This window comes from Ursus americanus, chromosome 22 (assembly GCF_024610735.1).
Source record: "Ursus americanus isolate L20-20 chromosome 22, mUrsAme1.1.p, whole genome shotgun sequence".
Classification (NCBI taxonomy): Eukaryota; Metazoa; Chordata; class Mammalia; order Carnivora; family Ursidae; genus Ursus; species Ursus americanus.
In genome coordinates this window covers 28768906-28793938 of record NC_142148.1, presented here as the reverse complement: position 1 = coordinate 28793938, position 25033 = coordinate 28768906, and the positions used below count along the sequence as shown (strand labels likewise).

The 25033-nt window shown below is 59.0% G+C and overlaps 2 protein-coding genes across 8 annotated transcripts; one reads left to right on the top strand and one right to left on the bottom strand.

The window, feature by feature from the left end:
* The first annotated feature begins 916 nt into the window (after positions 1 to 916).
* SLC4A11 (solute carrier family 4 member 11) lies at positions 917 to 11949 on the top strand. 6 transcript variants are annotated; one of them, XM_087853716.1, is made up of 20 exons: positions 919 to 1123; positions 2943 to 2990; positions 5159 to 5311; positions 5443 to 5492; positions 5748 to 5979; positions 6062 to 6143; positions 6352 to 6475; positions 7873 to 8088; positions 8177 to 8270; positions 8398 to 8523; positions 8607 to 8720; positions 8809 to 8941; positions 9217 to 9290; positions 9718 to 9979; positions 10066 to 10172; positions 10257 to 10425; positions 10520 to 10693; positions 10908 to 11103; positions 11207 to 11376; positions 11492 to 11949. In XM_087853716.1, exons 2-20 carry the CDS (start codon positions 2960 to 2962, stop codon positions 11553 to 11555), a joined length of 2571 nt encoding a protein of 856 aa, XP_087709842.1. In that variant the 5' UTR covers positions 919 to 1123; positions 2943 to 2959; the 3' UTR covers positions 11556 to 11949. The 6 variants fall into 6 exon arrangements, with proteins under 6 accessions (XP_045664156.1, XP_087709844.1, XP_087709842.1 ...); XM_045808209.2 differs by lacking the exon at positions 919 to 1123 and adding an exon at positions 1185 to 1381; XM_045808200.2 differs by having other exon boundaries at positions 917 to 1123; positions 5443 to 5979.
* A 2357-nt stretch (positions 11950 to 14306) lies between these two features.
* ITPA (inosine triphosphatase) lies at positions 14307 to 24084 on the bottom strand. Of its 2 annotated transcripts, XM_045808179.2 has the most exons (8): positions 23941 to 24084; positions 21928 to 21985; positions 21769 to 21833; positions 21065 to 21138; positions 19743 to 19774; positions 18988 to 19103; positions 15915 to 15991; positions 14307 to 14772 (listed from the first exon to the last, which is right to left on the bottom strand). In XM_045808179.2, exons 1-8 carry the CDS (start codon positions 24004 to 24006, stop codon positions 14631 to 14633), a joined length of 630 nt encoding a protein of 209 aa, XP_045664135.1. In that variant the 5' UTR covers positions 24007 to 24084; the 3' UTR covers positions 14307 to 14630. The 2 variants fall into 2 exon arrangements, with proteins under 2 accessions (XP_045664135.1, XP_087709846.1); XM_087853720.1 differs by lacking the exon at positions 21928 to 21985 and having other exon boundaries at positions 21769 to 21896; positions 23913 to 24061.
* Between the last annotated feature and the right edge of the window lie 949 nt (positions 24085 to 25033).

Below are 25033 nucleotides of genomic sequence, written 5' to 3'. Positions count from 1 at the left end.
AGCCGGCTCACCAGTGGATGCATAGGGCTTCCCCAACGCACCAGGAGCCCTTGGGGGGCTGCACAGTAACCCCTCCGCAGAGGTGGGCTCACCCTCCGCTTGCCCCGCCCGCCCTCCTCCATGCCTGGGGGACAGTGGCTGAGGACTCCTTCGGAGCAGGAGGCTGGGTGGGGGGGCTCGCTGCTAGTCCTCAGGCTAGCACCCAGAATGTGGAGGGATGGGGTGAACACTGGTGGGGAGAGTTCCTGAGTCAAACTGGGGCTCAGGGCTGTGGAATCGTTTTTTGAGAAGACACCGAGGGTCAGGCCAGGAGTTCATCGCATGGGCTGGATTTGCCTGACCCGTCGCAGCGGACGCCCGCCTGCCCGCGCGAAACACGGCCTCCCTCTACAACCGTACGCGCGCGCGCACACACACACACACACACACACACACACACACACACACACACAGAGTCTCTCCTCTCTCTCTCTCTCCATTCGCAGAAGACCAGGGGCTAGCGAATGCGCGTCCCTGGGTCCGGCTCCCCGCCCCCCCTGTTCGGGAAGGAAAACCGGGCGGCGGGGCCACCCTGGGAAGGAAAGAAGCCGCGAGCCAAGACCTTGACCCAAGAGAAGGCCGGGGGCGCGCCGAGGCCAGGAGAAAAATCTCGAGGCGCGCAGCGAGCAAACCCGACGCCGCCGAGCCGGGAGCGCCGCTGGCTCGGCTCACTAGGGCGTAGCCCAGGGAAAGCGCGCCGGCCCATCTAGTTAGTCGGGGCGCGCTTCCTGGAGGAGGAGAAGGAGGGTTTACCACTCGAGCGACTGGGATGAATGGAGGGGGCGGGGCAGCTGGCAGGCTGGGCCTTACCGACGTCCCCTGCCGAGCCGGGGGAGGGGGGGGTGTCCGGCAGCGCGCATAAAGCTGACGCCGGGGGAGTCCTCCCGCGACCTGCCGCAGAGGCACAACTTCGTGGGTCCCTGGGCCCGTCGAGCTTCTTCCCAGAAACTTCCCAGCCCCGCCCAGCCCCTAATGCGGCGACGCCTGGGCGGGCACGCGGGCTCGTAGGAGCCCGATCTACACGTACTGGCGGAGTCGCCCCGGGCTCCCTGGAGCAGCCTGCTTGGAACCGACGGGAGCGCGGGTAAGGGTGCCGGGAGGGCGGACGGGACCCCGCCCAGGGCGGCACCGGGGCGGGGCGTCGAGCGGCATTAGGACCCAGGCGCGGCGCGGGGGTGTGTCGCCGGCTCCGGCCGCTGGCCCGCCCGAGTCGCCGAGCTCGGGGTCCCGGAGATCGTGGGTGAGGAGCCCGGGCTTGTGCGCGTGTGTGCAGCCGTCTAGCGGCCGATCGCCGTGGCCATGGCCGCGGCCACCCGGCGCATGTTCCATCTCCAGCCGTGCGGTGGGTGCCTGAGCCGGCAGGCGCGGCGGGGACTCGGCGGGAGGGCCGTCCGTTCTCCGCGGCGAAGGGGTGCTAGGTGAGGTCGCGGCGCCGTCGGAGCACCGGGGAGAACGCGGCTGCCGCCGGCCTGCAGAAGCCCCGGGCCACGGTGGGCGAGGGGTCGTGGAAGCTTCCCAGGCCTGGGGTCAGGTGTGAGTTCGGCCGAGAGGGAGGGGGAGTCCGGCGGAGTACGCGGGTGGTGGAGGGAGGCCCAGGGGGCCTCGTGGACGGTGCGTGCTTGATTCAGCTCCGTCCCGGACTTGAAATTCTTAGTCTTTGAACCAGTGCGGTAGCCAATGGAGGGTTGGGGCGTGGAAGTGGTTGGGACGGAGCTGTGGGGTCCCTAGCACCCCGAGCGCCGGGCTCTTCCCAGCGGGTACCCTGCCGCCTCATGTTACGTTCTGTCGGGACACCTCCTCGCCCCCGGCGCTGCGGAGAAGGCGGCCGGCCCTCAGGGATCCCGGGGCCTCCGACTGCCCCCTGCGAGGCCGCGGCAGCCTTTACCTCGCGGCCCTGACGCCTGAGGGCCAGCCTGCAGTTTGTACGACCATTTATTTACCTGCACGTGGGGCGCTCGGGATGGGAGTAAGGTGTGCACCACCCCCTCCTTTGCAGACCCTCGTCACCCTCGTCCTCTGTCCATCGCTGCGGCCTCGGATGTAGCTTTACCGCCCCCGCCCCTCCCTTCTGGATGCAGCCCCGGCTCCCGTCCCCGCGTCCGTATCCTGCCCCCCTCCCGACCCCCAGGGTCTCCGAGTCTGGAGGCGCTTTCCTCTCGTGCACGCGGCCCCTCCTGTCGCTTCCTTCCTCGCAGGGAGCGGCACAAACAGTCGGGACCATCCGGGGCCCGGCGCTGTGAGCGCGCCCAGCGCTTCCCCCTCGCCCCCGCCCGCCGCCTTCTCCCCGGAGGACCAACGGCTCCGCCTCCCAGGAGGCCCGGGACGCGGGTGGCACCGAGGGGAGGAGGCCGTTGCCAAGTCAGCCCCCTGTGACCCCGGGCGCGGTGCGGTTGGGGGCGACTGCACGTGTGATGGGTGTTGATGGCCCCTGGGACCGATGTGAGAGTGAGAGGCGCTATGTGCAGGCAGGAGGCCCCCGGCCCAGATGAGGGACAGCAAGACAGGGAGGCCGGCCACGACAAGGAGGGTGGAGGGGCTGGTCCCCTCCCTCCAGGCCTGGCTGCCGGTGCTGAGTAACACAGTCTACGAATCCTGCGCGGGTACTAACTCCTGGAGGAAACGGTGCTGGGAACGTCGCCTCTTCCCCCTTGGCCCTTTCCCACTTGGGCCAACCCTAGCAGACCGGCTGAAGAGTAACCGGCCCGGCTTCCTCTGGCTCCGCAAGGGGCCCCGGCCTAGTACAGCCCTGCTCCTTTCCCCCCAGCTTGGCCTGTGTTGGGCACCTGGGAAGGGTGAGAAGGCGTCTGCAGGGGTGGTGTGGGGTGGCGAGCAGTTAGGCACAGGAGTCTGACTGTCCAGGGCTGGTTGGTGGAGCTGGTGACAATTCTGGACTTCCCTTACAGAATACTCCTCTGCTGTCATGTCGCAGAACGGGTACCTTGAAGATGTAGGTGAGTACCTCTGTGGGGGGGTGTGGAGAGAGCTCCTTGGTCAAAAGTCTCCAGGGTCCTAGTCCACCCAGCTGGGTACCCATGGCATGACCACCGGCTGTGGCCCTCTGCTGGTGCTCGAATGCCTTTAGAGCCTCCCCTCCGGGAAGTGGTGGTATGGTCAGGGGGAGAGCGGACACCGCCTCGGACCCTGACAGGTCCCTCTAGTGGTCCTGGGAGGGCAGGCAGTTTCCTCTCCTGGGCTGTGTGGACCATGTGATGACCTCTTTTGGTTTGCTGTTAGAATGTTCTGGTTCCCGGGACAGCCTGTAGGCCTTGCCGTCTATGCCCACATCCCTCAGTCCCTGCCCAGCCCTGCGGGAGGGGCTGCCATGGTCCCTCTAAAGCGATGTAACCGAACCTTTCTGCACTTCAGCTCTCCTGCTTGCTCCAGACCCGCTCTCCCCCTCTCCGTGTCTCGGGGCTCTCCTGTGCCCACACCTGGGGGCTGGCCTGACCATCGGAGGGGGGGTTCAGTGGGGTGGTACTTGGACAGAGTGGTGATAGGCTCTGACCCAAGGTCCCCAGGGCCTGGTGACTGCAGGGGTCAAGCTGCTGGCCGGCAGGCTAGGTGTGTGGTTGGGCTTATAGGATGGACGTGGGGACATGGCCTCCTAGGAGCACTGCAGGGACCTGGTCGCGTCAGCTGGGCAGGTCCTAGGTAGAGCCCAGAGTAGGGGAGAAGGGGGCAGTGTGAAGGGCAGTGCCCAGAAAGAATGGGTGCCGGTGGGGGTGACAGAAGGGAGGCTAGGGCAGGTGGGCTTTTTCGTGGACAGGAGCTCCATGACAAAAATGGGAAGGACACCTCTTGACTCTGAGCTCTGCGTGCAGTGCAGACCGAGCACCTCCTGCCCCAAAGGGCCCAGGCCGAGCACAGGACACGGGGGGAACAGGGCCTGGGATGTGCAGAGGAAACCGGCGGGCTGGAGTGGAAGTGAGTCAGGGTGAGTCACTGCCTGGCAGGTGTAGGCGTGCTGCTGACCCTTCCCCGCCCCTGCACAGGTGTTTTTCAGGCATTGGTGGGGTCTGGGTGCTAAGAGCCCCTTTCCTGGGAGCACTCACAGGTGGCGAACCATAGGGACCCAGAGGACGGTCAGGAAGGGGTGCCGACAGGGCCTTAGGAGGACTGACCGGAAGAGGACACTTCTGTGGAGCCTCGAAGAAGGCCCTCTGGGGAGGGAAGCCCTCTGCTCGGAGGACAGGCGCTGGCATGCCTGGGGTGTTGGCCCGCTGGTCTGAGGAGTGACAGATCAGAGGTCGGGAGTGGTACTGGGCCTGACGGGCCGGGGGTCAGGACAGGGGTGGCAGGGCCCAGGCAGGGCTGGAACATTTGCATGTCACCAAGAAGCCTTCCTCTACAGCAGGGGCGCCTGGGCGGGGGGGCCGTTGTAGGAGCTAAGGCCCACCCAGAGAAAGGCTCCGCTCTGGGAGGGAGTCCCAAGGTGCCACGACACTCCTCCTACCCGCCATTGAGCGTCTCCTGGGGGTCCCTCCCTCTCAGTCCCCGACTGTGTCTCTGGCTCCCCTGCTCCCTGGGCCTTGTCTGATGTCTGGACCGACTGTCTCAGCCTCGATGCTTCGCCCCACATGCCCTCCCTGAAAGGAAGCACTCTAAAACCCTGTGCCAGTAAGGTGGGGAGGACGCTGGACACCGCAGTAGTTCCGGCTTCCCTTGGGTCCCCTCCAGGGAGCCTGGCAGGTGGGTCCCGTAATTTGGGGGTTCAGGGAGGGCAGAGGCCAGTCTTAACTGCATCATTTCACCACGTACCAGACCCAGAGCTGTGGAATGACCATATTTTTCTGTAGCTGAAAGGATACACATGGGTCAGAACAGGGCAGGGCCCTGGTTCCTGCAGCTGAAGAATGTTGGAGAAAGCCGGTGGGTGGGGGCTGCCGGCTGGCGGCAATACTCTGCTTGGGGCTGGGCCGGGACTAGACATTCGGCCCACCTGGGCCTGAGGCTTCCTTCCCGGCCTACAAGAGGCCTTCCTGGCCACTCACTGAGCGCGTGCCGAGTGGGACAGCTCAGGGGCCCCTGCTCCTTGGGCTTGGAGTCCCTCCCTCTGGTGTGTAGCACTGACGGCCGGGCCCTCTCTGGGGGTCTCTCTCGGTGGTGGTTGGGTCTCTAGGCTACCTCAAGTGTGACATGGATGAAGCCTCTGAAACCCGTGAGGAGAGCCTGGGGGATGAGGCCTTCGACACGGTCAACTCCTCCATTGTGTCTGGCGAGAGCCTCCGTTTTTTCGTCAACGTCAACCTCGAGGTGCAGCCCACCCAGGCTGGTATGGGGGTTGTAGCAGGGACAGGCTGGGGGGGCGGGCAGGGGACTGGGGCTGGGCAGACACGGCCCCACCCCACCAAGAGAGTCCTGACGAGGGGGGGCGGCGCCCTGAGCCCTCCCGCTTTTCTGTAGCCGAGAGCGAAGCGCCTGGCGGCTGCGGGCTCCTTCACACGTCCCGTAAGGTGAGTGGCGCGGCCGCGGGACGGGAGACGCTCGGCGCCGGGCCAGCCGTCGGGGGTGGAGGTGGCTGCTTCCCTGGGGTAGCTCGGCCGCTCGCTCTCACACTAGCCCCCCGCCTGGCCAAGGGGGGCTGGGCCGTCCCTCTCGGAAGGGGTGTCGGGCGGGGGCAGCCGGGGACCACCACGGAGGAGGCGCCCAGGCCGTGCCAGCGCATCTCCCTCACGGGCCCGTGTGGTTCCGTGCGTGCGGCCCCCCAGTACCTGAAGCTGAAGAACTTTGAGGAAGAGATCCGGGCACACCGGGACCTAGACGGCTTCCTGGCCCGGGCCAGCATCATCCTGAACGAGCCGGCCACCTCGCTGGATGACGTGCTGCGGGCCATGCTGGGCCGCCTGGCCCACGACCCCCACAACACTGAGCCCGACTGCAATCTGGACCTGTTCATGGCCATGCTCTTCACGGATGCCGGGGCCCCCGCGGAGGGGAAAGGTGGGGCCCGGCTCCCCGGCGGGGCGCGGGAGCTCGGGGAGGGGGGCTGGCGGGCCCTCTGACCCCGTCGCTCTGCCCTCAGCCCACCTGCTGTCAGATACCATCCAAGGGGTCACTGCCACGGTCACGGGGGTGCAGTACCAGCAGTCGTGGATCTGCATCATGTGAGTTGCCAGGCCACCACGTTGGCCTCCCCAGTGACAGGCTGGCCCACCTGGCTTGGGGGCAGAGGGTGTGAGCATTCCCGTCCCATCCGGTCTTTTTCTCTCCCCAACAGAGGTCACTGGGGGTGAAAGTTAGGGGTCCCGGGGAGGGGGGAGGCCCGCTCCCAGCGTGGCAGCCGTGCGCTGTGTGCCCTCCCCGCCCCCGCAGCTGCACCTCCAAAGCCCTGTTGAAGCGGCACGTGTGCATCAGCCGCCTGGTCCGCCCGCAGAACTGGGGGGAGAACTCCTGTGAGGTGCGCTTTGTCATCCTGGTGCTGGCCCCGCCCAAGATGGTGAGCAGGGGTCTGGAGGTGGCTCCCTTTCCCGAGAAGGAAGGTCCCGGGCTACTCGGCCCTCTCCCTGGGGCATCTCCTCCACGTGCTGGCGGACCCCCCAGTCCGGGCCCCTGAGGGCCTCGTGCTCACGCTGCCCTTCACATCTGCCCCACCGAGTCTCCCTGAAGCGTCCTCGCTAGGCCCTCAGCAAGCCCTAATTTCCCCCGAGTTTGCCCCAAAAGTCGTATTTTCTTCTTGACTGAAAGGAGATACTTGTTAAAATTAGTATTATTCAAACATGGGGGACTTTTCATTGGCCTGCCCCAACCCCAATCCTTCTTCCAGTTGGCTGGCTCTATGATTTGCTGGCCAGGGATCCCCACTTGTGCCTGGGCCATGTACCTCCTGGTCAGGGGCACATCGTGCTTGTGTGGGGCCTGTGTGGTTTGGGGAGTCTTCTTTGAAGGAAAAGGATTTCAAAATCCTGAACAGAAAATGGCAAAGGCCCCTCCCCAGGCCTGAGAAGGGCCCTCACGCTTAAAACTTCCACTAGCTTCTTGATGATTCTGCCCCTGCCTCTGGTACAGACTCAAGCTTGGCACGGCCCTCCTCCACGGGCTTTCTCTTCGGCAAAGCGGGTGCTGAGGGGAACGTCCCTCCCGGGGATTTCAGAGGCATGCTGTGAACCTTCCCGAAGGTTACGGTGCTGGGGAGAGGGGAAGTGGGCAGCTCATGGGGCAGAGGGAGTGACAGCTGGTGGAGCAGAAGGGGCAGTACCCCAAGGGCTGAGTGGCTGGACTCATGCCTTGGGACAGGCCACCCAGCCCAACACCTGGCTCCTCCTCTGGAGAACGAGCCTGTTCTAAAGCGAACAGGGTAGCAAAGCGTGGATGGGACAGGCCTGTCCCCACAAAGGGACAGACGCTGCTCCCAGAGGACGGGTTGCCGTGGGGGAGGCTGGACCCTGAGTTCACGGACAGAGTTGACTTTGGTCAGGCAAGAGGGAGAAGGCTTGACAGGCCTGGAGCCCTCGGAAAATCACACGAACCAGCAGACAGTAGGAATACGGCTGGTGCAGTGGAGCTGGGGAAAGGTTTGTGTCCACCGTTGTGATTCCATCAGCCACGATGCTGTGAATATGTGTTCCTTGGGACAGTACCAGTACCTCGGGTTCTAAGAACTCAGGAGTTTCGGAAGGAGATTTGGAGGCCGACGGTGGTTCTGGTGATCTGCTCACCTGGCGGGAATCCTGGCAGACTCCACTAATGCTTGACCTTTGGGGGACAAAACTTGCTGCCAGTTCGCAGTAGGGGGCACCTGCCACGTGCTTGGGACTATCAGTGATGGCAAGGGCAGGGCGCGGGTTCCTCCACTCGCCAGGAACCGCGGGTGTGACTCCTGTCCCCTACCCCCAGAAAAGCACCAAGACTGCCACGGAGGTGGGGCGCACGTTCGCCACCATGTTCCTGGACATCACCTTCCGCCAGAAGCTCCTGAGCACCCGCACGGAGGAGGAATTCAAGGAGGCCCTGGTGCACCAGAGACAGCTGCTCACCGTGGTGAGCCAGTGCCCAGCCGTCGGCGCCAAGGGCTACAACGTGAACCCCATCTGCATACACAGATCCCCACAGGTACGGGGAACGGGGGCAGGCCTGGGCGGGTGCGGCGGGCCATGGCCCACGGGCCGAAGAGCCGACAGATCTCTGTCCCCTTCCCCAGCCCCTGAAGCACAAGGACTTTCTCCCTGTGGGGAAGGGCATCCGGGAGGACATAGCCCGCAGGTTCCCCATGTACCCACTGGACTTCACAGACGGTACGTGGCCCTAGGGTCCCCCCCTGCCCCCCCCCCCGCCAAGAGCTCAGCCTGTGGCTTTGGTCTCAGGACAACACATGTGCCTGTCGTGCAGCCCCAGCAAACTTCTGTCCTGTCCCATCCCTAGGCATTATCGGGAAAAACAAGGCTGTGGGCAAATACATCACCACCACCCTGTTCCTCTACTTCGCCTGCCTCCTGCCCACCATCGCTTTTGGGTCCCTCAACGATGAGAACACAAATGGGGCCATTGGTGAGGGGGGTGGGGTGGGGTGGGGTGGGGAGCGGGGCGGGAGGCCCAGGGCTGCGGCGCCCACCTGACCCCCGCTCCCTCAGATGTGCAGAAGACCATGGCGGGGCAGAGCATCGGAGGCCTCTTGTACGCCCTCTTCTCCGGGCAGCCGCTGGTGGTGCTGCTGACCACCGCGCCCCTGGCCCTCTACATCCAAGGTGCCGTGGCACTGGCGGCGGGGAGGTGGCTGCCGAGGCCCCCGGGCCCAGCCTGGCCCTGACCACCCCCTCGTCCCGCTGCCTGCAGTAATTGGTGGCATCTGTGACGACTACAGTCTGGACTTCAACACCTTCTACGCGTGGACGGGCCTGTGGAACAGTTTCTTTCTCGCGCTTTATGCCCTCTTCAACCTCAGTCTGATCATGCGTCTCTTCAAGAGGTGACAGGGCCTTCCCCGAGCTGCTGGGACCCTCAAGCAGGAGGGAGACCGAGGCCAGGGATCTGGGTCAGCCTCCGTGCCGGCTTCCGAGGCCCTGTAACCCTAGAGTGGATGAGGTGCCCCCACCCTATCACTGCCCCAAAAGAGAAGCGTGGAACCCTGGTCTTCATGGCAGGAGGAGGTCGGAGGCTGTGCAGAGGCTCGGGGAAGCCTCCCCCTCCCGGGACTCCTGACCGTTCACCCCCCATTTGATGAGCCATGACACCCCCCGGCAGGTCGACAGAAGAGATCATTGCCCTGTTCATTTCCATCACGTTCATGCTGGATGCTGTCAAGGGCATGGTCAAAAGTGAGTGTCCAGCCGGTGGCCACCTGCTGCAGGGGAAACTGAGCTGAGTTGGGGGACTATGGGCTGTGCCCAGGGCAGCCAAGCAGCATGCAAGCTGCGGCTACTTCCATGGTCCAGGGTGCTCTCGGGAGCTGTGGCCAGCAGAAAGCAGCAGTGCCACGTGCTGGAGGGTGACAGGGCTGCCTCAGGCAGGATCAGAGGCACGGGGCCAGGTGTGAGGCACTGTCAGAGATGGGGGGGCAGTGGGCGGACAAGCAGGTCAGTGGGGTCCTCCTGGGACAGAGAAAGGCAGCCCCCTCCCCTCTCCCCTCCCCCCAGAAGCCCTTTCTTCCCTTGGGGGGGCCTCCCCTCCCCCACATCCAGGAGGGAGCTGGGCCTCGGCCTCCCAGAGCTCAGGTGGCTGAGGCCTGCTGGCCTCTATCCACAGTCTTCCAGAAGTACTACTATGACCACGACTTTGGGAACCACTACACAGACAGCACTCCCCTGGTGAGCCTGCTGGGCCCCGGCACCAGCCTCAATACCAGCCTCCACCCTGCCCTCAACACCAGCTTCCTGACCAGCCTGCCCCAGCTGACGTCTGGGAGCCACCCTGCCGAGCGCCCGGGCCGGGAGACCGCCGTGCTCAGCCTTCTCATCATGCTGGGCACGCTGTGGCTGGGCTACACCCTCTACCAGTTCAAGAAGAGGTGAGGGGGGGCCTGCGGGGGAGCAGAGGAGGCACAAGCCCCCTGGCCACCCTGATCCACCCCTCCCCCCCCCCCCGTGTCCCCAGCCCCTACCTGCACCCCTGCATGCGGGAAATCCTGTCGGACTGCGCCTTGCCCATCTCGGTGCTCACCTTCTCCCTCATCTGCTCCTACGGCTTCCGGGAGATCAAGAGTGAGTTGGGCTCAGGCAGGGGTGCGGTGGGCTGGGCTCACTCCTGGGGGCGCAGGCCTGAGGGGGGGCCTCTACCTGCTGCAGTGAGCCAGTTCCGCTACAACCCCAGCAAGAGCCTCTTTGAGGTCGCCGAGATGCACTCCCTGTCCCTGGGGGCCATCGCCGGCGCCATGGGCCTGGGCTTCCTGCTCTCCCTGCTCTTCTTCATCGAGCAGAACTTGGTGGCTGCCCTGGCGAACGCCCCGGAGAACAGGTTCGTGGGGCTGGGAGGGGCGGGCTGAGCGTGCGCCGGATCCAGGGGCCAAGGGGATCCCACCACACGTGCCCCCCCTCCCCGTGTGCCGCAGGCTGGTGAAGGGCACCGCCTACCACTGGGACCTCCTGCTCGTCGCCATCATCAACAGCGGGCTGTCTCTGTTCGGCCTGCCCTGGATCCACGCTGCCTACCCGCACTCCCCGCTGCACGTGCGGGCGCTGGCGCTGGTGGAGGAGCGCGTGGAGAACGGGCACATTTACGAGACGTGAGTGCGGGGCGGGTCCCTGGAGACCTGAGGCCCATCCTGTGGGCCCGGAGGGGTGGGGGCAGCCCTGGGCCACCTGTGACCCCGGAAAGGACGTGGCTCAGGGGACTAGGGCCTGAAGTGGAGGCGCCCAGGGGGCCACGTGTGAGCAGCGGTGGGACCCTGCCGCACGGAGCAGGGCCGGAGGGTGAGCTGGTGCCCCGGGACCGTGCAGGATCGTGAACGTGAAGGAGACGCGGCTGACCACCCTGGGAGCCAGCATCCTGGTGGGCTTCTCCCTCCTGCTGCTGCCCTTCCCGCTGCAGTGGATCCCCAAGCCCGTGCTCTATGGCCTCTTCCTCTACATCGCGCTCACCTCCATTGACGGCAACCAGCTCTTCGAGCGCGTGGCCCTGCTGCTCAAGGACCAGGTGAGGGGCCGGCCGGGAGGGTGTGTGTGCGTGCGTGTGTCTGCGTGTGTGGCGGGCGGGCACGGCTCCAGGCCTGCCCACAGCGCGCCCCTGCCCCCCGCAGACCTCGTACCCGCCCACCCACTACATCCGGAGGGTGCCGCAGAGGAAGATCCACTACTTCACGGGCCTGCAGGTCCTGCAGCTGCTGCTGCTCTGCGCCTGCGGCACGAGCTCCCTGCCCTACATGAAGATGGTCTTCCCGCTCGTCATGATCGCCATGATCCCCATCCGGTGCGGGAGGCGCCCAGCGGCCCTGGCGGGGGAGGGGGTGGGGGAGGCCCTCTGCCTCCTGCCTCCTGCTCCCTGACCCGGTGCTCACCTTAAGGTCTGTTCTCCCTCCGCCCAGCTACAACCTGCTGCCCCGAATCATTGAAGCCAAATATTTGGACGCCATGGATGCTGAGCACTGACTGAGGCCCTGACTGGCAGGCCCCGGCCACGTCCCATTCACCGGTCCTTCTGGCTCTTCCCAGGCTGACTCTGCTGCCATGTGGGGAGAGGGATGGGTGTCTTTTGGGGTGTTGCTCTCTGCTGCACCCCCCCCCAGCTGTCCCATCAGGCCTAGGGCATCTAGGCATGGGAAGGGGGGGTGGTCCACGGTCTGTGCCCATCCCGGTCCCCATTAGACTTTTGCTTGGGTCAGGAACACTGCTCAGGGCAACTTCTGTCCAGAGTACGACTAAGCAGGACGGATTTTCTTTTGATAAAAGAGTCAGATGTCTGAAAGAAAAACCATTTCCTTGATTGTGTAAGGAACTCGCTGTATGCACACTAGAGAATAAAGCTCCTGTTTCTACGCTCCCATCTCTGCTGTCCCGCCCTGCCCCAGCCTCAGGGCCGCCAGAGAATAAAGTAGGATGTGAAGGGGAGGTGGAATGAAAAGGACCGGTGTTTGTTGAGTGCTACGGGCTGTCCCCTCCAACCCCACACCGTGCAGGCCCAGCAGGGGCCTGCGGAAGATCCAGGAGGCCCTGGCGCTGCTGTGTTGCCAGGAAACTGCAGGGGAAGTGTTCTGGGAACAGCATGTGCAAGGGCCCGGAGGAGAGGGCTTGGGCCCCGAGAAGAGCCATGGCTGGTGGAGGAGAGATGAGCGGGCCTGGCAGCCCTGGGCCTGGGCCCCCGGGGGCAGCTGCAGGGCAGCCCAACTGACTGAAAACCAGGCCCATGGAGGTCAGAGTGGGTGGGTCAGGTTTTACATGTGGGGGTGGGGGTGGGGCTGCACCCCGCACTGGGGCACGGAGTGGGGATGAACAGAAGTGGAAGAATCCGAGGGCAGGATGTATGGATAGGCTTGATGGAGGGGAGAAGGGGCCACAGTCCTGGCTTGGTCACAGGGTAGCTGGCCACAGGGCCCACAGCAGGCAACAGGGATTCTGGATCGGGGACTCAGGAGCGCCTCTTGTGCGTTGTCTGGGAGCGCCAGCAGTGGTAGAGCTCCAGACACCCCGTAACGTTAGTACCTTACAGGACTCCGGCTTGCCCGATAAAACAGACCAAGGGAGCAGATGAGAGAAGACGTCTGCTACCTCTGAACTGAAAAGGCCTCCTATCTAGGTATGCTAAGGATTCCGCAAACCAACAACAAAAGACCATGACTCCAACTCCAAGAGAAGAGGCAAACCTGTGAGGCGGGGGGGGGGGGCACCCCAAAAGTAACAGGGGTGGCAGGAATGCTCAATGCCCTTGGTCATCTGAGAAATGCAGCCCCAAGGGGAGCTGGCCTCGTCCACTTGTAACTGGCGACACTGGGCCCCCCAAGGCCGGCCGGCTGACTGGGAGAGGCGTGCACCCTGATGCGCGGACGGGCTGGCGTGGAGACCGGGGCACAGTCAAGACTCCTCATCCTCCCTCTGCGTGGCTCTGCTCCCAGGCAGGTGGGCGTGGGTTCGAGCATGTTCACAATGTTTGTAGCGATGGGTAGCTAAGGGTTAACAACAAAGGGGGACAGTGTCCTGTGGACCTGGGACATCACACTTAAGAGCTGAGTAGCGAGCAAGAGGGCTGCCTGGCCCTAAGCTCCACGTACCCCCCCAATCAGCACTCAGCACCAAGGAGACAACTCAGAGGAGGCTGGGCTGCTGGCACTTCCTGGGGAAACAACCCACTTGAGCCTTACAAGCAAGTGGGGAGCAAAGGAATGATGTTCTGTCCTCACCCAGACACACTGATGCACCTTAGGGGGAGGAAACAGTTAAACTCAGGCCCTGGACCATGCTGCCAGGACCAAGGAACAGTGACTGGAAGTGACATTCTCCAGGTCTGCCTATGAGCACAGAAATAAGCCTGGGAGTGACCCCCCAGCATTACGCTCCCTCCTCCCCCGTTGCACACAACAGGCTTTCCTGAATATCCTTGGGGTGGGCACCTCCTGCTTACCAAACAGACACCTGCGTGAAAGGAAAGGGAGCCGCCCCAGGCCCCTCAAGTCCCTCCCAAAAAATGGCTTCCCCAGGGCACAGTGAGGAGCTGGGGCAGCTGAGGCAGGCTTCCTGAGGGGCCTGGAGGTCCCAGGCTGAACCATGTCACGTCCTCTCCACTGGGGTGGAGACTCCATGCCCCCTCCCTGCCATAAAAACTAACTTGGTATTATCATCAAAACCCAACATTTTCGGGGCGCCTGCGTGGCTCAGTCGGTTAAGCATCTGACTCTTGATTTCGGCTCCGGTCATCATCTCAGGGTCGTGGGATCAAACCCCACGTCCGGCTCTGCACTGGGCATGGAGCCTGCTTGGGATTCTCTCTCTCCCTCTGTCCTTCCCTGCCACTCATTCTCTGTCTCTCTCAAAACAAAACAAAAACAAAAACCCCACCCCAACATTTTAGCTGCTCTGTTCTACTGAAATACAGCCAAAGCACTCAACACCCGCACTGCCCACCCCCCCCACCCAGCAAACACCCTAGAGGCAGCTGGGTGGCGGCCTCCCTCCCCGGGTGGGTGGGCAGCACGGGTCTGGAATGGAAAAGGTCAGCTCACGAGCTGAGATTGGAAGAATGAAAGGAAAGATGCGATTCTCCAGCGAGCAAGGTCACGAGCAAGGTCACGCGGACACCCGCGGCGCTATCCTCATCCCGCCACCACCCTCGGACCTGACGTTTCCGCTCCTGCCAAAAGAGGTTCAGGAGACAGACAACTGCCCCGGGCAAGTTTCAAAGCCGATAAATCCAGTTTATTCTGGAGGTAAGTGCCTTCCAGTATTTTTATTTCTGCCACTTTAAAAACGTCGAGGGTGATTTGTGTGGTTCTTCCCAAACCCCCGGTCCTAACATGTCCAGTTTAACATCCCAGATCCTTTCAGGATCCCAGGCCAGGAGGAACCCTTGAAGCCCCAAGGGCAAGACAATAGTGTCCCCTGCCCCAAGTTTCTCCAAGCAGAGCCAGCTGCTCCTCCAAACAGGGCTGGTGAGGCTGTCTCAACGCCCCTAGGAAGTGGTGACCCTGAAGGCCGTACTTGGAGGGCTGCCTGTCTGATGGGGGAGGGGGCAGGCTAGCCTTCCCCAGCTCCCCGGCCGGGGCGATCATCACCAGCTGTCAGAGGAGCGAGGCTGCCGAAGTATTTCTGCAGCTCGAGCAAGGCCCGGAAGCGATGGGAGATGGCGTTCTTCTCCGCCTTGGGCATCTCCGCATACCTGAGGGGTGACAACGGCTGTTCAGGGGAGCCCGGAGTCAGGGGGTGCACATCCCTCCCCCGTCCTGGAGCCCAAGGCTCAAGGAGTCACCAGGAAAGGGGGGCGGGCCACCAGCTCCCAAGAGCCAGAGTTAATTTTTAAAAAACCAGAGAGAGTTTCAAATTCCCCTGGAGGTGGAAACCCGTATTCACGAATGTGGAAGGATGTTCGGCTCGCCCCAGTGTGTCCACAAGTCGTTAAGGGAAGCCAGGGACGGGATGAGCTGCGTGTTTGATCAGCTTTGTCATCTGTTGACAGGAAGCAGCGAGGCCTGACCGAGCAAACATGACCGTCTCCTCTCATGTGCTGCGGGGGTGGCTCGGGACAGCCGGCCGGCGGCCTCCAGGGAGGTGAGGACCCACGCCCCCCACTCCGTGTGCTGCAGACCCGCGCTGTCCCGTGGGTGGCCGCCAGCCACGAGGGGCCATGTAAACTGAAATAACCGAAGTTGAATAAAACTAATTTCAGTTCCTAAGTCCTACTGGATACCCACGTAGTGGACTGAACAGCAGAGAAACAGCGTTTTCTCTATCCTGCGCGCTTTGACGGTGCTGCTTCACGTTATCCTCAGCCCTGTCTGGCCACTTTGTGGCCTCAGGACACCCTCCCTAAGGGCCCCTCTAGCCTGAAACACTTCCAGTAACGGTCAACATGTCCAGCGCAAATAAGGGGGGCCATGGGGTCAGGGGGAAGTAATGAGAACACTTGGCACTGGGGGGGGTTCATGCGGTGCCCCCCCCAAAGGCTGGAAGTATTAACATTTTTCCAAACTACATGGGGAAGTCAGATCATCCCACGAAACTGTCAGGTTTATGCGTGACAAGCCAAGGGCAGAGCGGAAGGCACTCAAGTCACACAGCCGCTCTGTGCGGAGCTGGAGCCCAAGGGCCCAGAGCTCCCAGCTACGCCTGGCTGCCTCCTACACTGGAGATCGGCCCACTCGGATTCCTCGCGTCCACCCAGCAGAACTGCCTGCAGCTGCAGCGGCACCCTACAGCCCGCCCCGCCCGTGTCTGCGCGCCTGCACCCGGGCAGGGTGCCCACCCGCCCCAGAGCACGGCCATCCCAGCCCCACATCCCGGGAAGAAAATGGGGCTCCTTACGTCTGCTCATATCCATCAGGCTGAAAGCAGGGATCCCAGCCGAAGTCTCGGCAGCCTCGGGGCACCACGATCCGGCCCTGCCAGAGGAAAGGGGGGACAGGTGTATCACGGCACAGGGGAGGCGCCCAAGGAGGACGAGGGAGCCAGTTTGAGTCTGGTTAGTTTATGTATTTGGTTAAGGCCCATTTATTCAAAATAGACGGTTTTAAGAAGTCCATGGTACCTGCAAATGTTTGCTGAATACACAGATAACACACAGTGGGACCACTCTCCCTCCACGGACACACACACACACACACACACACACACACACACACACACACACGGAAACACAGAGCTGATCAGCCCACTGATACCCCTGGAGCTGCTCTCCCTCTCTCTCCGGCTGTGACAAACTGTGACCTCACTGAAGTGCGTCAACTTGGAAAAACACAGAAAACATTTTCTCTGAATAGGAAGTAACGAGGCCCTGAACTATGCAGACAAGCCCTAAGACAGCTACTCATTTTTATTATGATAAGTGAAATAAATGGCTGCATTTCTCAAACTACAAAGGAGGCTCTAACAATTAAGTGAAGAAACAGAAATTACTTAGCACGCTGTTCACCACATAAATGAGCTCAGTAAGTACTGACTGCAATAGGCAAATTCCAACAGGAAAACGTACAAAGAGAACCGATTTAATTCAGCACCATGAGATGTCATGTTAAAGGTTAAAAAAACAGTAATTTACAAAATACAAGGGAGGGGCACCTGGGGGCTCAGTCAGTTAAGCTTTTGCCTTCCGCTCAGGTCATGATCCCAGGGTCCTGGACTGAGCCCCACGTCTCAGCAGGGAGCTGGCTTCTCCCTCTCGCCCTGCTCGTGTGCGTGTGCTGTCTCTCTCAAATGAATCAATAAAATCTTTTAAAAAATAAAAAATGTAAGGGAAGTGGCAGAAAATGGGGATTAGCCACATAACTGCCAAGTGGTTCAGACCAAAGGCAGATTCCGCGAGTGCTGGTGGGGAGCTATGGGACCCAGGCCCATTACTGAGCCACTCTGAACCTCACCCACACCACAAATGGGTTTTGAACATCCACAGCAGGGCCGGTAGTGTTCTCAGCACTGGGGTCATCGCAGGCCTAGCCCTGCCCTTGTCAAATGGACCTCTTAAGCAAAACAGGCTTTACACCAGTAAACAAATGAACGATTACAAAATGCAAAGTGCCTTAGAAGGAACAAACGGGGGGCGCCTGGGTGGCGCAGTCGTTAAAGCGTCTGCCTTCGGCTCAGGGCGTGATCCTGGCGTACCGGGATCGAGTCCCACATCGGGCTCCTCTGCTATGAGCCTGCTTCTTCCTCTCCCACTCCCCCTGCTGTGTTCCCTCTCTCGCTGGCTGTCTCTCTCTGTCAAATAAATAAATAAAATCTTTAAAAAAAAAAAAAAAAAAAAAAAAAGAAGGAACAAACGGGGAGCTGGCTCAAGAATAACAGGATGGAGTGACTGAGATGGGAAGCTCAGTGAGGAGACACTTGGGCCACATGAAGTGATGGGTAAGAACATTCCAGGTGGAGGACACAGCGGGTGCTGGGACCCAAAATGGGGAAGGGCTCGGCATACACGTTGTTGAAGAGACAACGTGACTGGGTTTGGAAAGCTTGAGTGAGAACAAAACAGGGAGAAACAAAGCCACCCAGGTAATGTAGAGGCTAGCATGATCTCTCCTGAAGCCGGGGAGACGATCGGGAAGAGTGGGGACCCCAACAGTGGGTCACCCCAGTGACCAGGCCCCCTCGGTGGGGACTGTGGTTGTTCACGCTTCTGATTTTTCAGAGAACATGTCTGTGAAAGTAGCAGACAACTAAAATTAATTTTTAAAAATGGAACCCGGCAATGATGACCCAGCCATCCCGGTTCTGGGTAAATACCCAAAGGACCTGTGCTCGCAGCAGCACCACTCACAGCAGCCAAATGTGGACTCGATCTACGTGCCCATCGACAGATAAGTGGACAAAACACACGAGTAGATACACACAATGGACATTACTCGGTCACCGTAAAGAGGAGGAATCCTGTCATGCGCTACCACACTAATGACCCCTGGAGGACGGCACGCTAAGAGATAAGCCGGCCACAGCAAGACAAACACCGTGGACAGGTTTCCACTTATACGAGGGGTCTGAAGTTGCCAAACTCCTAGAAACAAAAGCCGGAGAGCGGTTGCCAGGGCTCGGTGGGGAGGGGGAAAAGGGAGTTTTGTTCATGGGTACGGTTTCACTTTTGCAGGATAAACAAGTTCGAGGTCCATGGCACAGCAGCGCACATACAGTTCCTACTACGGTACCGAACACCTAAAAATGGTGAAGACGGTAATTTTTATGTTTTATTAGAAAAAAAAATTAACCATGCAGGGCATCATGAAAAGTCTGTGGACAGCCCCCAGTGGAGCTTCTGGGGTAGGGCTCTGTGGGGGCTAGTCTGGATTTTATCATGATCAGAAGGGACTGGCAGAGGAGGGATGGGCCAGAAGGTACCAACCCGACACAAGGAGGGAACAGCTGCGCTGCGGGGGGAGCAGGCCAGCCCCCAGGGTGGTGTGGACCCGGTGAGAAGCAGCTGAACGCAAGGGTCTGACAGGCAGGCCTGGCTGTGTTGAAGGGCAGGTGGGGAAGGAATGAGCTGGGGGTAAGTTGGAAAGGATGTGAGACGCTCCAGGGGAGCCGTAGCCTCCGCACTTGGATAGGGACGGGAGCTGGAAGAAATCTGGGCTGTCCGTGTAGCTCTGGGAGCTGTCACCTTCAGCTTCCACATCTGTTTCTTAGGAGGGGACACAGCGCAGAGCTCTGGGTGTACCAGGCCTCAACAGCCATGAGCCCCTGTGTATCCCTGAGACACCAGCCTCAGAGGTCAAATAGATGTCAGGATTGACAGCACTCCTAGCTGTGATGCCCAGGGGCATGTCTGGGCAAAGCTCTGGGAACTCACTGACCACAAGCCCTTCCCACCACCCTCCTGCCATAGACCCTGGGCCATTGGCTCGAGCCACAGCGCCCCCTGGCGGCCCAAGGGGGAAGCAGCATGGGTACCTACCGAGGTCCGACCCCTGAACAGGCGCACTGGCTCGGTGGGATCCCCGGTGCTGAGTGCAAACGTGCAGAGCGCATAGGCAGACTTGTCCTCGAACCCAGCCAGGAGCTGGTAGAGACCTGAGGCGGGAGAGAAGGGGGAGTGTGGTGATGTCTGTGCAGCTCAGCTCCCAGCCTTACTCCCCACTCCTGAGGCCCTGGAGGGGGAGCCCTCAGATTTGGGGAGTTTATACATGTCATCAGATAGGTTTTGTGCTTAATACCCTGGAATTTGGGTGATGAGGACATGGAGCTCATTACACTACTCTACTACTATACGTGTCTGAAAAGCTCCATTACCTAAAGTGTTTTTAGAAGGACCTAAGGCGGGAACATTTTGGCTCACAGCCGTGACAGGGCACGCACCGCCGGCGCCCAAGAGAAGCAGCCAGTTCCCCAACCCCCAGGCCAGGCCCTGGCTGAGGCAAGGACAGGCCAGCAGTCAGTAGGGCCAGCCCTCTCAGCCAGAATCAAGTGCAGCCCCTGTGTCTCTCAAACTCACAGGCCCCACCACCCTTCCCATCCACTCTTCCCATAGCTCAGCACTCCCTGGAGCTGGGTGTGCAGGGAAAGTCCAAGCCACAGGTTATACATGGGGAAACTGAGGTGAACATAGGCTCCATGGTGGGGGGGATTCCTGATTACCAGTTGGGACCCCTCCCCTGGACCACCTCTGGATTCTCAATTCCCAACAGGTTAAGAGATATAGGAGATTAATACCTTCAGGCTTTAACTTCTCCAGAAACCACTTTCTGCAAGAGAAATAAAGGTGAGTCAGGCACCAGGAACAGATGGATCTTCCTACCATCTTCTCTGGGCTGCACCCTCTCCCCCTCCCCCCCGCCATATTAGAGCCCCAGGAAAGCCAGGGGACATGATAAATAATGTTTTAACTCAAAATGAAGAGAACTAATCCAATAGGAAAAGGATGGAGGTAAACAGACAATGCACAGAAAAAGTAATAAAACCTATGAAGGCCTCAACCTCATTGATAATTAGGAAAATACAAATTCAGGGGCGCCTGGGTAGCTCAGTCAGTTAAGCGGCTGCCTTCGGCTCAGGTCATGATCTCAGGGTCCTGGGATCGAGTCCCGCATCAGGCTCCCTGCTCAGTAGGGAGTCGGCTTCTCCCTCTCCCTCTGCCCACCCCCACCCCACTGCTTGTGCTCTCTCTCTCAAATAAAAAAATAAAATCTTAAAAAAAGGAAAATGCAAATTTAATCCAAACGTGATAACATTTCACATTCCCCACATTGCAAAACATGAAAGTCCTAATACTCAGTGCTGGTGAGGATATGGAGCAATGGTTCTGTTTTCTTGGCGAACATCTTAGCAATCCAGAAGTTCACGATAAACAAATCCAAAACCCAGCAAGAGCACCTCTGTGCATATGCCCTCCCACCCCAGCAAGGAGCACTCAAAGTGGAGTATGTGTACCCTAGAGATACACAAAGGCCATCTGAGAGTGTCCAGGGCACTGGATAGTTTTAAGGAAATCCATTTTCTTTCTTTTTTTTAATTTTTATTTTATTATTATTATTATTATTTAAAGATTTTATTTATTTATTTGACAGAGCAAGAGACAGCCAGCAAGAGAGGGAACACAAGCAGGGGGAGTGGGAGAGGAAGAAGCAGGCTCATAGCGGAGAAGCCTGATGTGGGGCTCGATCCCAGAACGCCGGGATCACAGCCTGAGCCAAAGGCAGACGCTTAACGACTGAGTCACCCAGGCGCCCCTAAGGAAATCCATTTTCAGATCTCAACTTCCTTATTTCCTTTTTCCTGAAATTGATCTGCCATGAATGTACCTCTCCAGCAGGTGGGTTCCACTGGCCCATCTCCACTTACACAATCACATTCTCATACTTTACAAAAGAAAGAAAGGCATGCCTCTCCCCTATCTCTAATCCGTTCTCAGGACAATGTGAAATATGGGTATTGGCACCAAGACAGTGAATGACCCACAATATCAGGTAACCAATCATTTCGAAGTTCAGATGATTCTGTGGCCAGGGCCCTGCAAGGGGGTGGGGAGCACTCACATGTAGGGGCCAGGGAGGCCCCCAAGGGCATTGAAGCACAGACAGGTGTCCTCCACCAGTACAGGGCCCTGTACCTGCAACACAAAGGAGTGAAGCCTTGAGACCTGTGACCAGGAGTAGGCCCTGTCCGGACCCTGAATTCCCAGGCCACCCAGGCTGGGGCCAGGCCCACAGCTAGTTGGGATCTACAGCAGCAGTTAACGGGTTTAGGAAATAGCCCTTGGCTAAACTCTTATCTTCATTTTAGAGATAGGAATACCAAAACTTGGCAGGTTGTAAAGCCTACTCTAAGCACAGCAAGAGGAGAGGCGGGATTCACACTCAGACCGCCTGGCTCTACATAAAGTGTTCCCATTCCACAAAGATGTGTGAGCACGGGGGTAGATGTGTGTAGGGAGAACGCAGGCATTGGAATGTACGTATCTGAAAATCAGAGACGTGTGTGTGCGCACACGTGCATGCGCGCGTGCTGGTCTGGGATACTATGTAGTCCAGGTTGAGAAAGAAAGGTAGTATTCCTCTGCCTACGTTAACTGACCCCAATCTAGCTAGGCCTGGGCAGGTCCTTGAAGTTATGACCAATGTGCCCACCCTATTATTCTCTGCCTGAGCCCAGCAGACACAGCCCCCAGGAGCCACCAGGATGAGAGGAACAAGTTTGGGACACGCGACGAGCAAGTCTGGGGCACGCAAGGAGCAAGCACCTGGCGAGCTGCCTCCTGGCACTTCTGTATGGAAATCTCATCAGGCTCCCCCTGGTACTCCGGCACTTGTTGGAGAAACGGATATATGAAGAGAGTCAGGTCACGGGGAGACAGAGAAATCAAACCATCTTTCAAAGATAAAACGAAACAGAGACATACGGTCGATTTTCTGTGCCACCAAAGTGCATGGAAACTTATCTCCCAGAATCTGAATGACCTGTTCCAAAATGAAAGAATATTTATCACCATTTGTTAACAATTCCCCGTTACTACAGAAGCTGTCACCCACCTTTCTCTTCAGGTAACTGTCAGCCCCCTAAAGCTTAGTAAGTCAGGCTCATGAGCCTCACTCCAGACTTCAGGGTCCCACTCCAGCAGGTCAGCTCCCCATCTCCGCAGTCTCCTACCCCTCCTTCAGGTCTCTGTTGATGTTAAACCCCTACTCAGAACACCCTCTTCCCTTCTCCCTGCTCTAAAACTCTATGTAACCTCCTCTTCTGGCAATTCTCCATCAGGGTTTACCCAGAATTCAAGAGGCCTGTGAACCCGGACGGGGGAAAAAATGCCTTTATTTTCACTCTCTAGCTGAAATTTAGCATCTCTTTCAATTGTGAATACAGAAAACCAAATAGCATCAGCAGTTCCTGTGACCTTTGAAACTATCAAAATCACAGATGTTGTCACATCCCACTACAGCTGTAACAGGTATCTCAAAATATTTACAACCCTATTTGAAAAGTATGATAACTACACACACGGCTAGATTGAATCCTTTAATGCATTAATAAAATGTATGTTAACTAGATCATAAATATTTATATTGAGAACTGTACTTTAATAGAATTAATTTCCTTTGTAAGCCTATGTATTTTACTTTGTACATTTAAAAATATTTTCCTGAAAGACGGTCCACAGGCTTCATCAGCCTGCCAATGTAGTGCTGTGGGATGAAGAGTTAAGATACCCTGTTCTAAGCCAACTTCAAGTCCATCTTCTCCAGTGGGCCTCCTCTGACCACTCTAGCCCCTTCTTGAAATGTAGGCCATATTCTCAACCAGAGACAGAGATGGGCTTGGGAGCTGGCACCCCCTATCCTGCATGGGGCTCTTTTCAGGGTGGCACTACTTGTCTGACTGGCCTCAGGATTCCAAACTTTTAAACAGAGGGCTCTGGCTCTTGAGTAGGTCACCTTGTACTGGCACAGAAGTGTCATCATCCCCTATGCTGGGGACAAATGAAGGGTCGGTCCCCTAATGACTGGGTCCCACTCGTCTGCCTCAACATATCTAGTGGATGTCACCCGATGCTGCACCATGACCCCCCTCATTGGCCATGGCTGACTGAGCAGGGGCAAACCCGTGACCCAAGCAACGCTAATGAGAGCTAATGTATGGCCGAAGTCTCACTGCCCCTCCACCAGGAGCGAAGGAAGCAGAAAAAAGCTTACTAAGAAGGGGATCAGGACTAGATAGGCCCCTCGGGACACTCGTCAAGTCTTATGGGACATCGTACATTGTATTCCCAGAAAAGTCACCTGGTGGTTTACATGAGTTCCCCGTGTGTCTCTATTATTTGCATCCAAAGGCTATCCATCCACCGGCAGAATCCTCACAGCTAGCCACAAAATTCCCTGAGGCAGGAACTTTGGATTTAATGCCGTCTTCACTACTCCACCCCACTGCGTTGTGAAACCGACCTTCCAAATCATCCCCATTTCACAGAAGAGAAAAAGAGGCTGAGGACCACATTTCCGGGCCATGGTGGGGCGTTGGCGGCTCAGCTTGGTTGCCTGTCCCACGCTCCGCCTGGCCCCTGCCACCCCAGGTCGATAGCGGGGTCTGGATCAGCTCCAGAGGGGTGTCAGGAGTCCCGGTTTGGGGTTTAGCCTAATAGATGACCTTTGGGGCAGGTACTAAGGACCCGGCACTCCTTTAGTTCCCTCAGCTCCCGATCTCGCAAGCCTGGATCTGTCAACGCCTTAATTCTATTAATTCTAAACGGCACACATGGCCGTTTAACTCAGCGCGACCCAATCCGTTCCACACGCCTGGGTCTGCTTCTCCGTGCCCCCTCCGCCTGGAAGTCGCTTCTCCGCCCGATCCCCAGCGGGCCCTACCACATGCTACCCACCCCCCGCCGCCTACTAGTTGGCCTCCCGCGCCCTCCCGGCACCTCCTCCAGCTTCTTGGCGTTCCCCGTGACAAACACGATCTTTTTCCCGGCCAAGGGGGCCGCCATGCCGGCTCCTGATTACCCTGCAGACCCACCGGAAGCCCTCTGCCTCGAGTGGCAAGCACTTCCGGCTGATGCGGAAGCGGGCAGCGTAGCTTCCGGCCTAGGCTCCCGGATAGGGTGTCCTCGGGCTCCCACCGAGTGCCTGTCGTGTTAGCGGCAGCCTAGCTGCCTTAGGGGCGAGAAGGCCGTGCTAGGCGCCCGGCTTCCTTGCTCAGACCCCGGGGAACAGAGCGCCCCTTTTCCGGATGAGCAGCCTGGGACACCGGGCGCTAGGAGGGAGGGAAATGGCGCGGCCGGTCTGCGCCGGAATTGCGGGGTCTTCCCGGCACTGGCGGTCGAGTGCATTGAGACCAGGCTCTCCCGCCAAGGGGCGCTCTCTTCGAAGACGAGAAGAGACCGTTGCAGCCACCGGCCCCACCCCTACTTTCTCCCCTCTCTGGGACGGGGGCACCGAGGGAGGCAAAGAACCTGCACGGTAATGAGCAGCATTCCTGTGCTCTGGACGGTTCGCCTTCTCCGCGGGCACCTCCAAATCTGCCTCTGAGAGCTGTTTTCTTCTGGGCAAGGGCTGCAAACCTGGGTCTTTATCCTAATCTCACCTCCAGCCCCACTCCCTTCTTTCCTTGCCCGCCAGCTCTGATCACCTTGACTCTGGATTAAAGAACTTGTTTTAAATTAAGGTGTAACATTAGTTTCAGGTGTACAACTAATGATTTGATATTTGTATACATTTGGAAGCATTCACCTCAGTAAGTCTGGTTAACATTGATCTTACATAGTTATATATATTTTTACTTGTGATGAGAACCTTTAGATTTACTCTCAGCAACTTTCAAATATGCAGTACAGTATTAACTAGAGTCAACATGCTACCATGCTGTACATCTCCAGGATTATTTTATAACTGGAAGTTTATACCTTTCAACCCCCTTCACCCATTCTCCTGTCACCCAACTACCAATCTGCTCTCTGTATCTATGAGCTTATTTTGTTTTTGTTTTTTTAGATCCGACTACTTGCCTTCGAATTT

What these genes read in the sequence shown, in the direction of transcription:
- ITPA (XM_087853720.1), bottom strand. Translation starts at nt 24,006, where the DNA reads ATGGCGGCCCCCTTGGCCGGGAAAAAGATCGTGTTTGTCACGGGGAAC. An exon ending in TGTTCAGGGGTCGGACCTCG is followed by an intron (nt 15,992 to 18,987) that starts GTAGGTACCCAT and finishes TTCCTCTGGCAG; the next exon opens with GGCCGGATCGTGGTGCCCCG. An exon ending in CCTGATGGATATGAGCAGAC is followed by an intron (nt 14,773 to 15,914) that starts GTAAGGAGCCCC and finishes GTCACCCCTCAG; the next exon opens with GTATGCGGAGATGCCCAAGG.
- SLC4A11 (XM_045808191.2), top strand. Translation starts at nt 1,339, where the DNA reads ATGGCCGCGGCCACCCGGCGCATGTTCCATCTCCAGCCGTGCG. An exon ending in CCTGGCCCTCTACATCCAAG is followed by an intron (nt 8,721 to 8,808) that starts GTGCCGTGGCAC and finishes CGCTGCCTGCAG; the next exon opens with TAATTGGTGGCATCTGTGAC. An exon ending in CCCTGCTGCTCAAGGACCAG is followed by an intron (nt 11,104 to 11,206) that starts GTGAGGGGCCGG and finishes TGCCCCCCGCAG; the next exon opens with ACCTCGTACCCGCCCACCCA.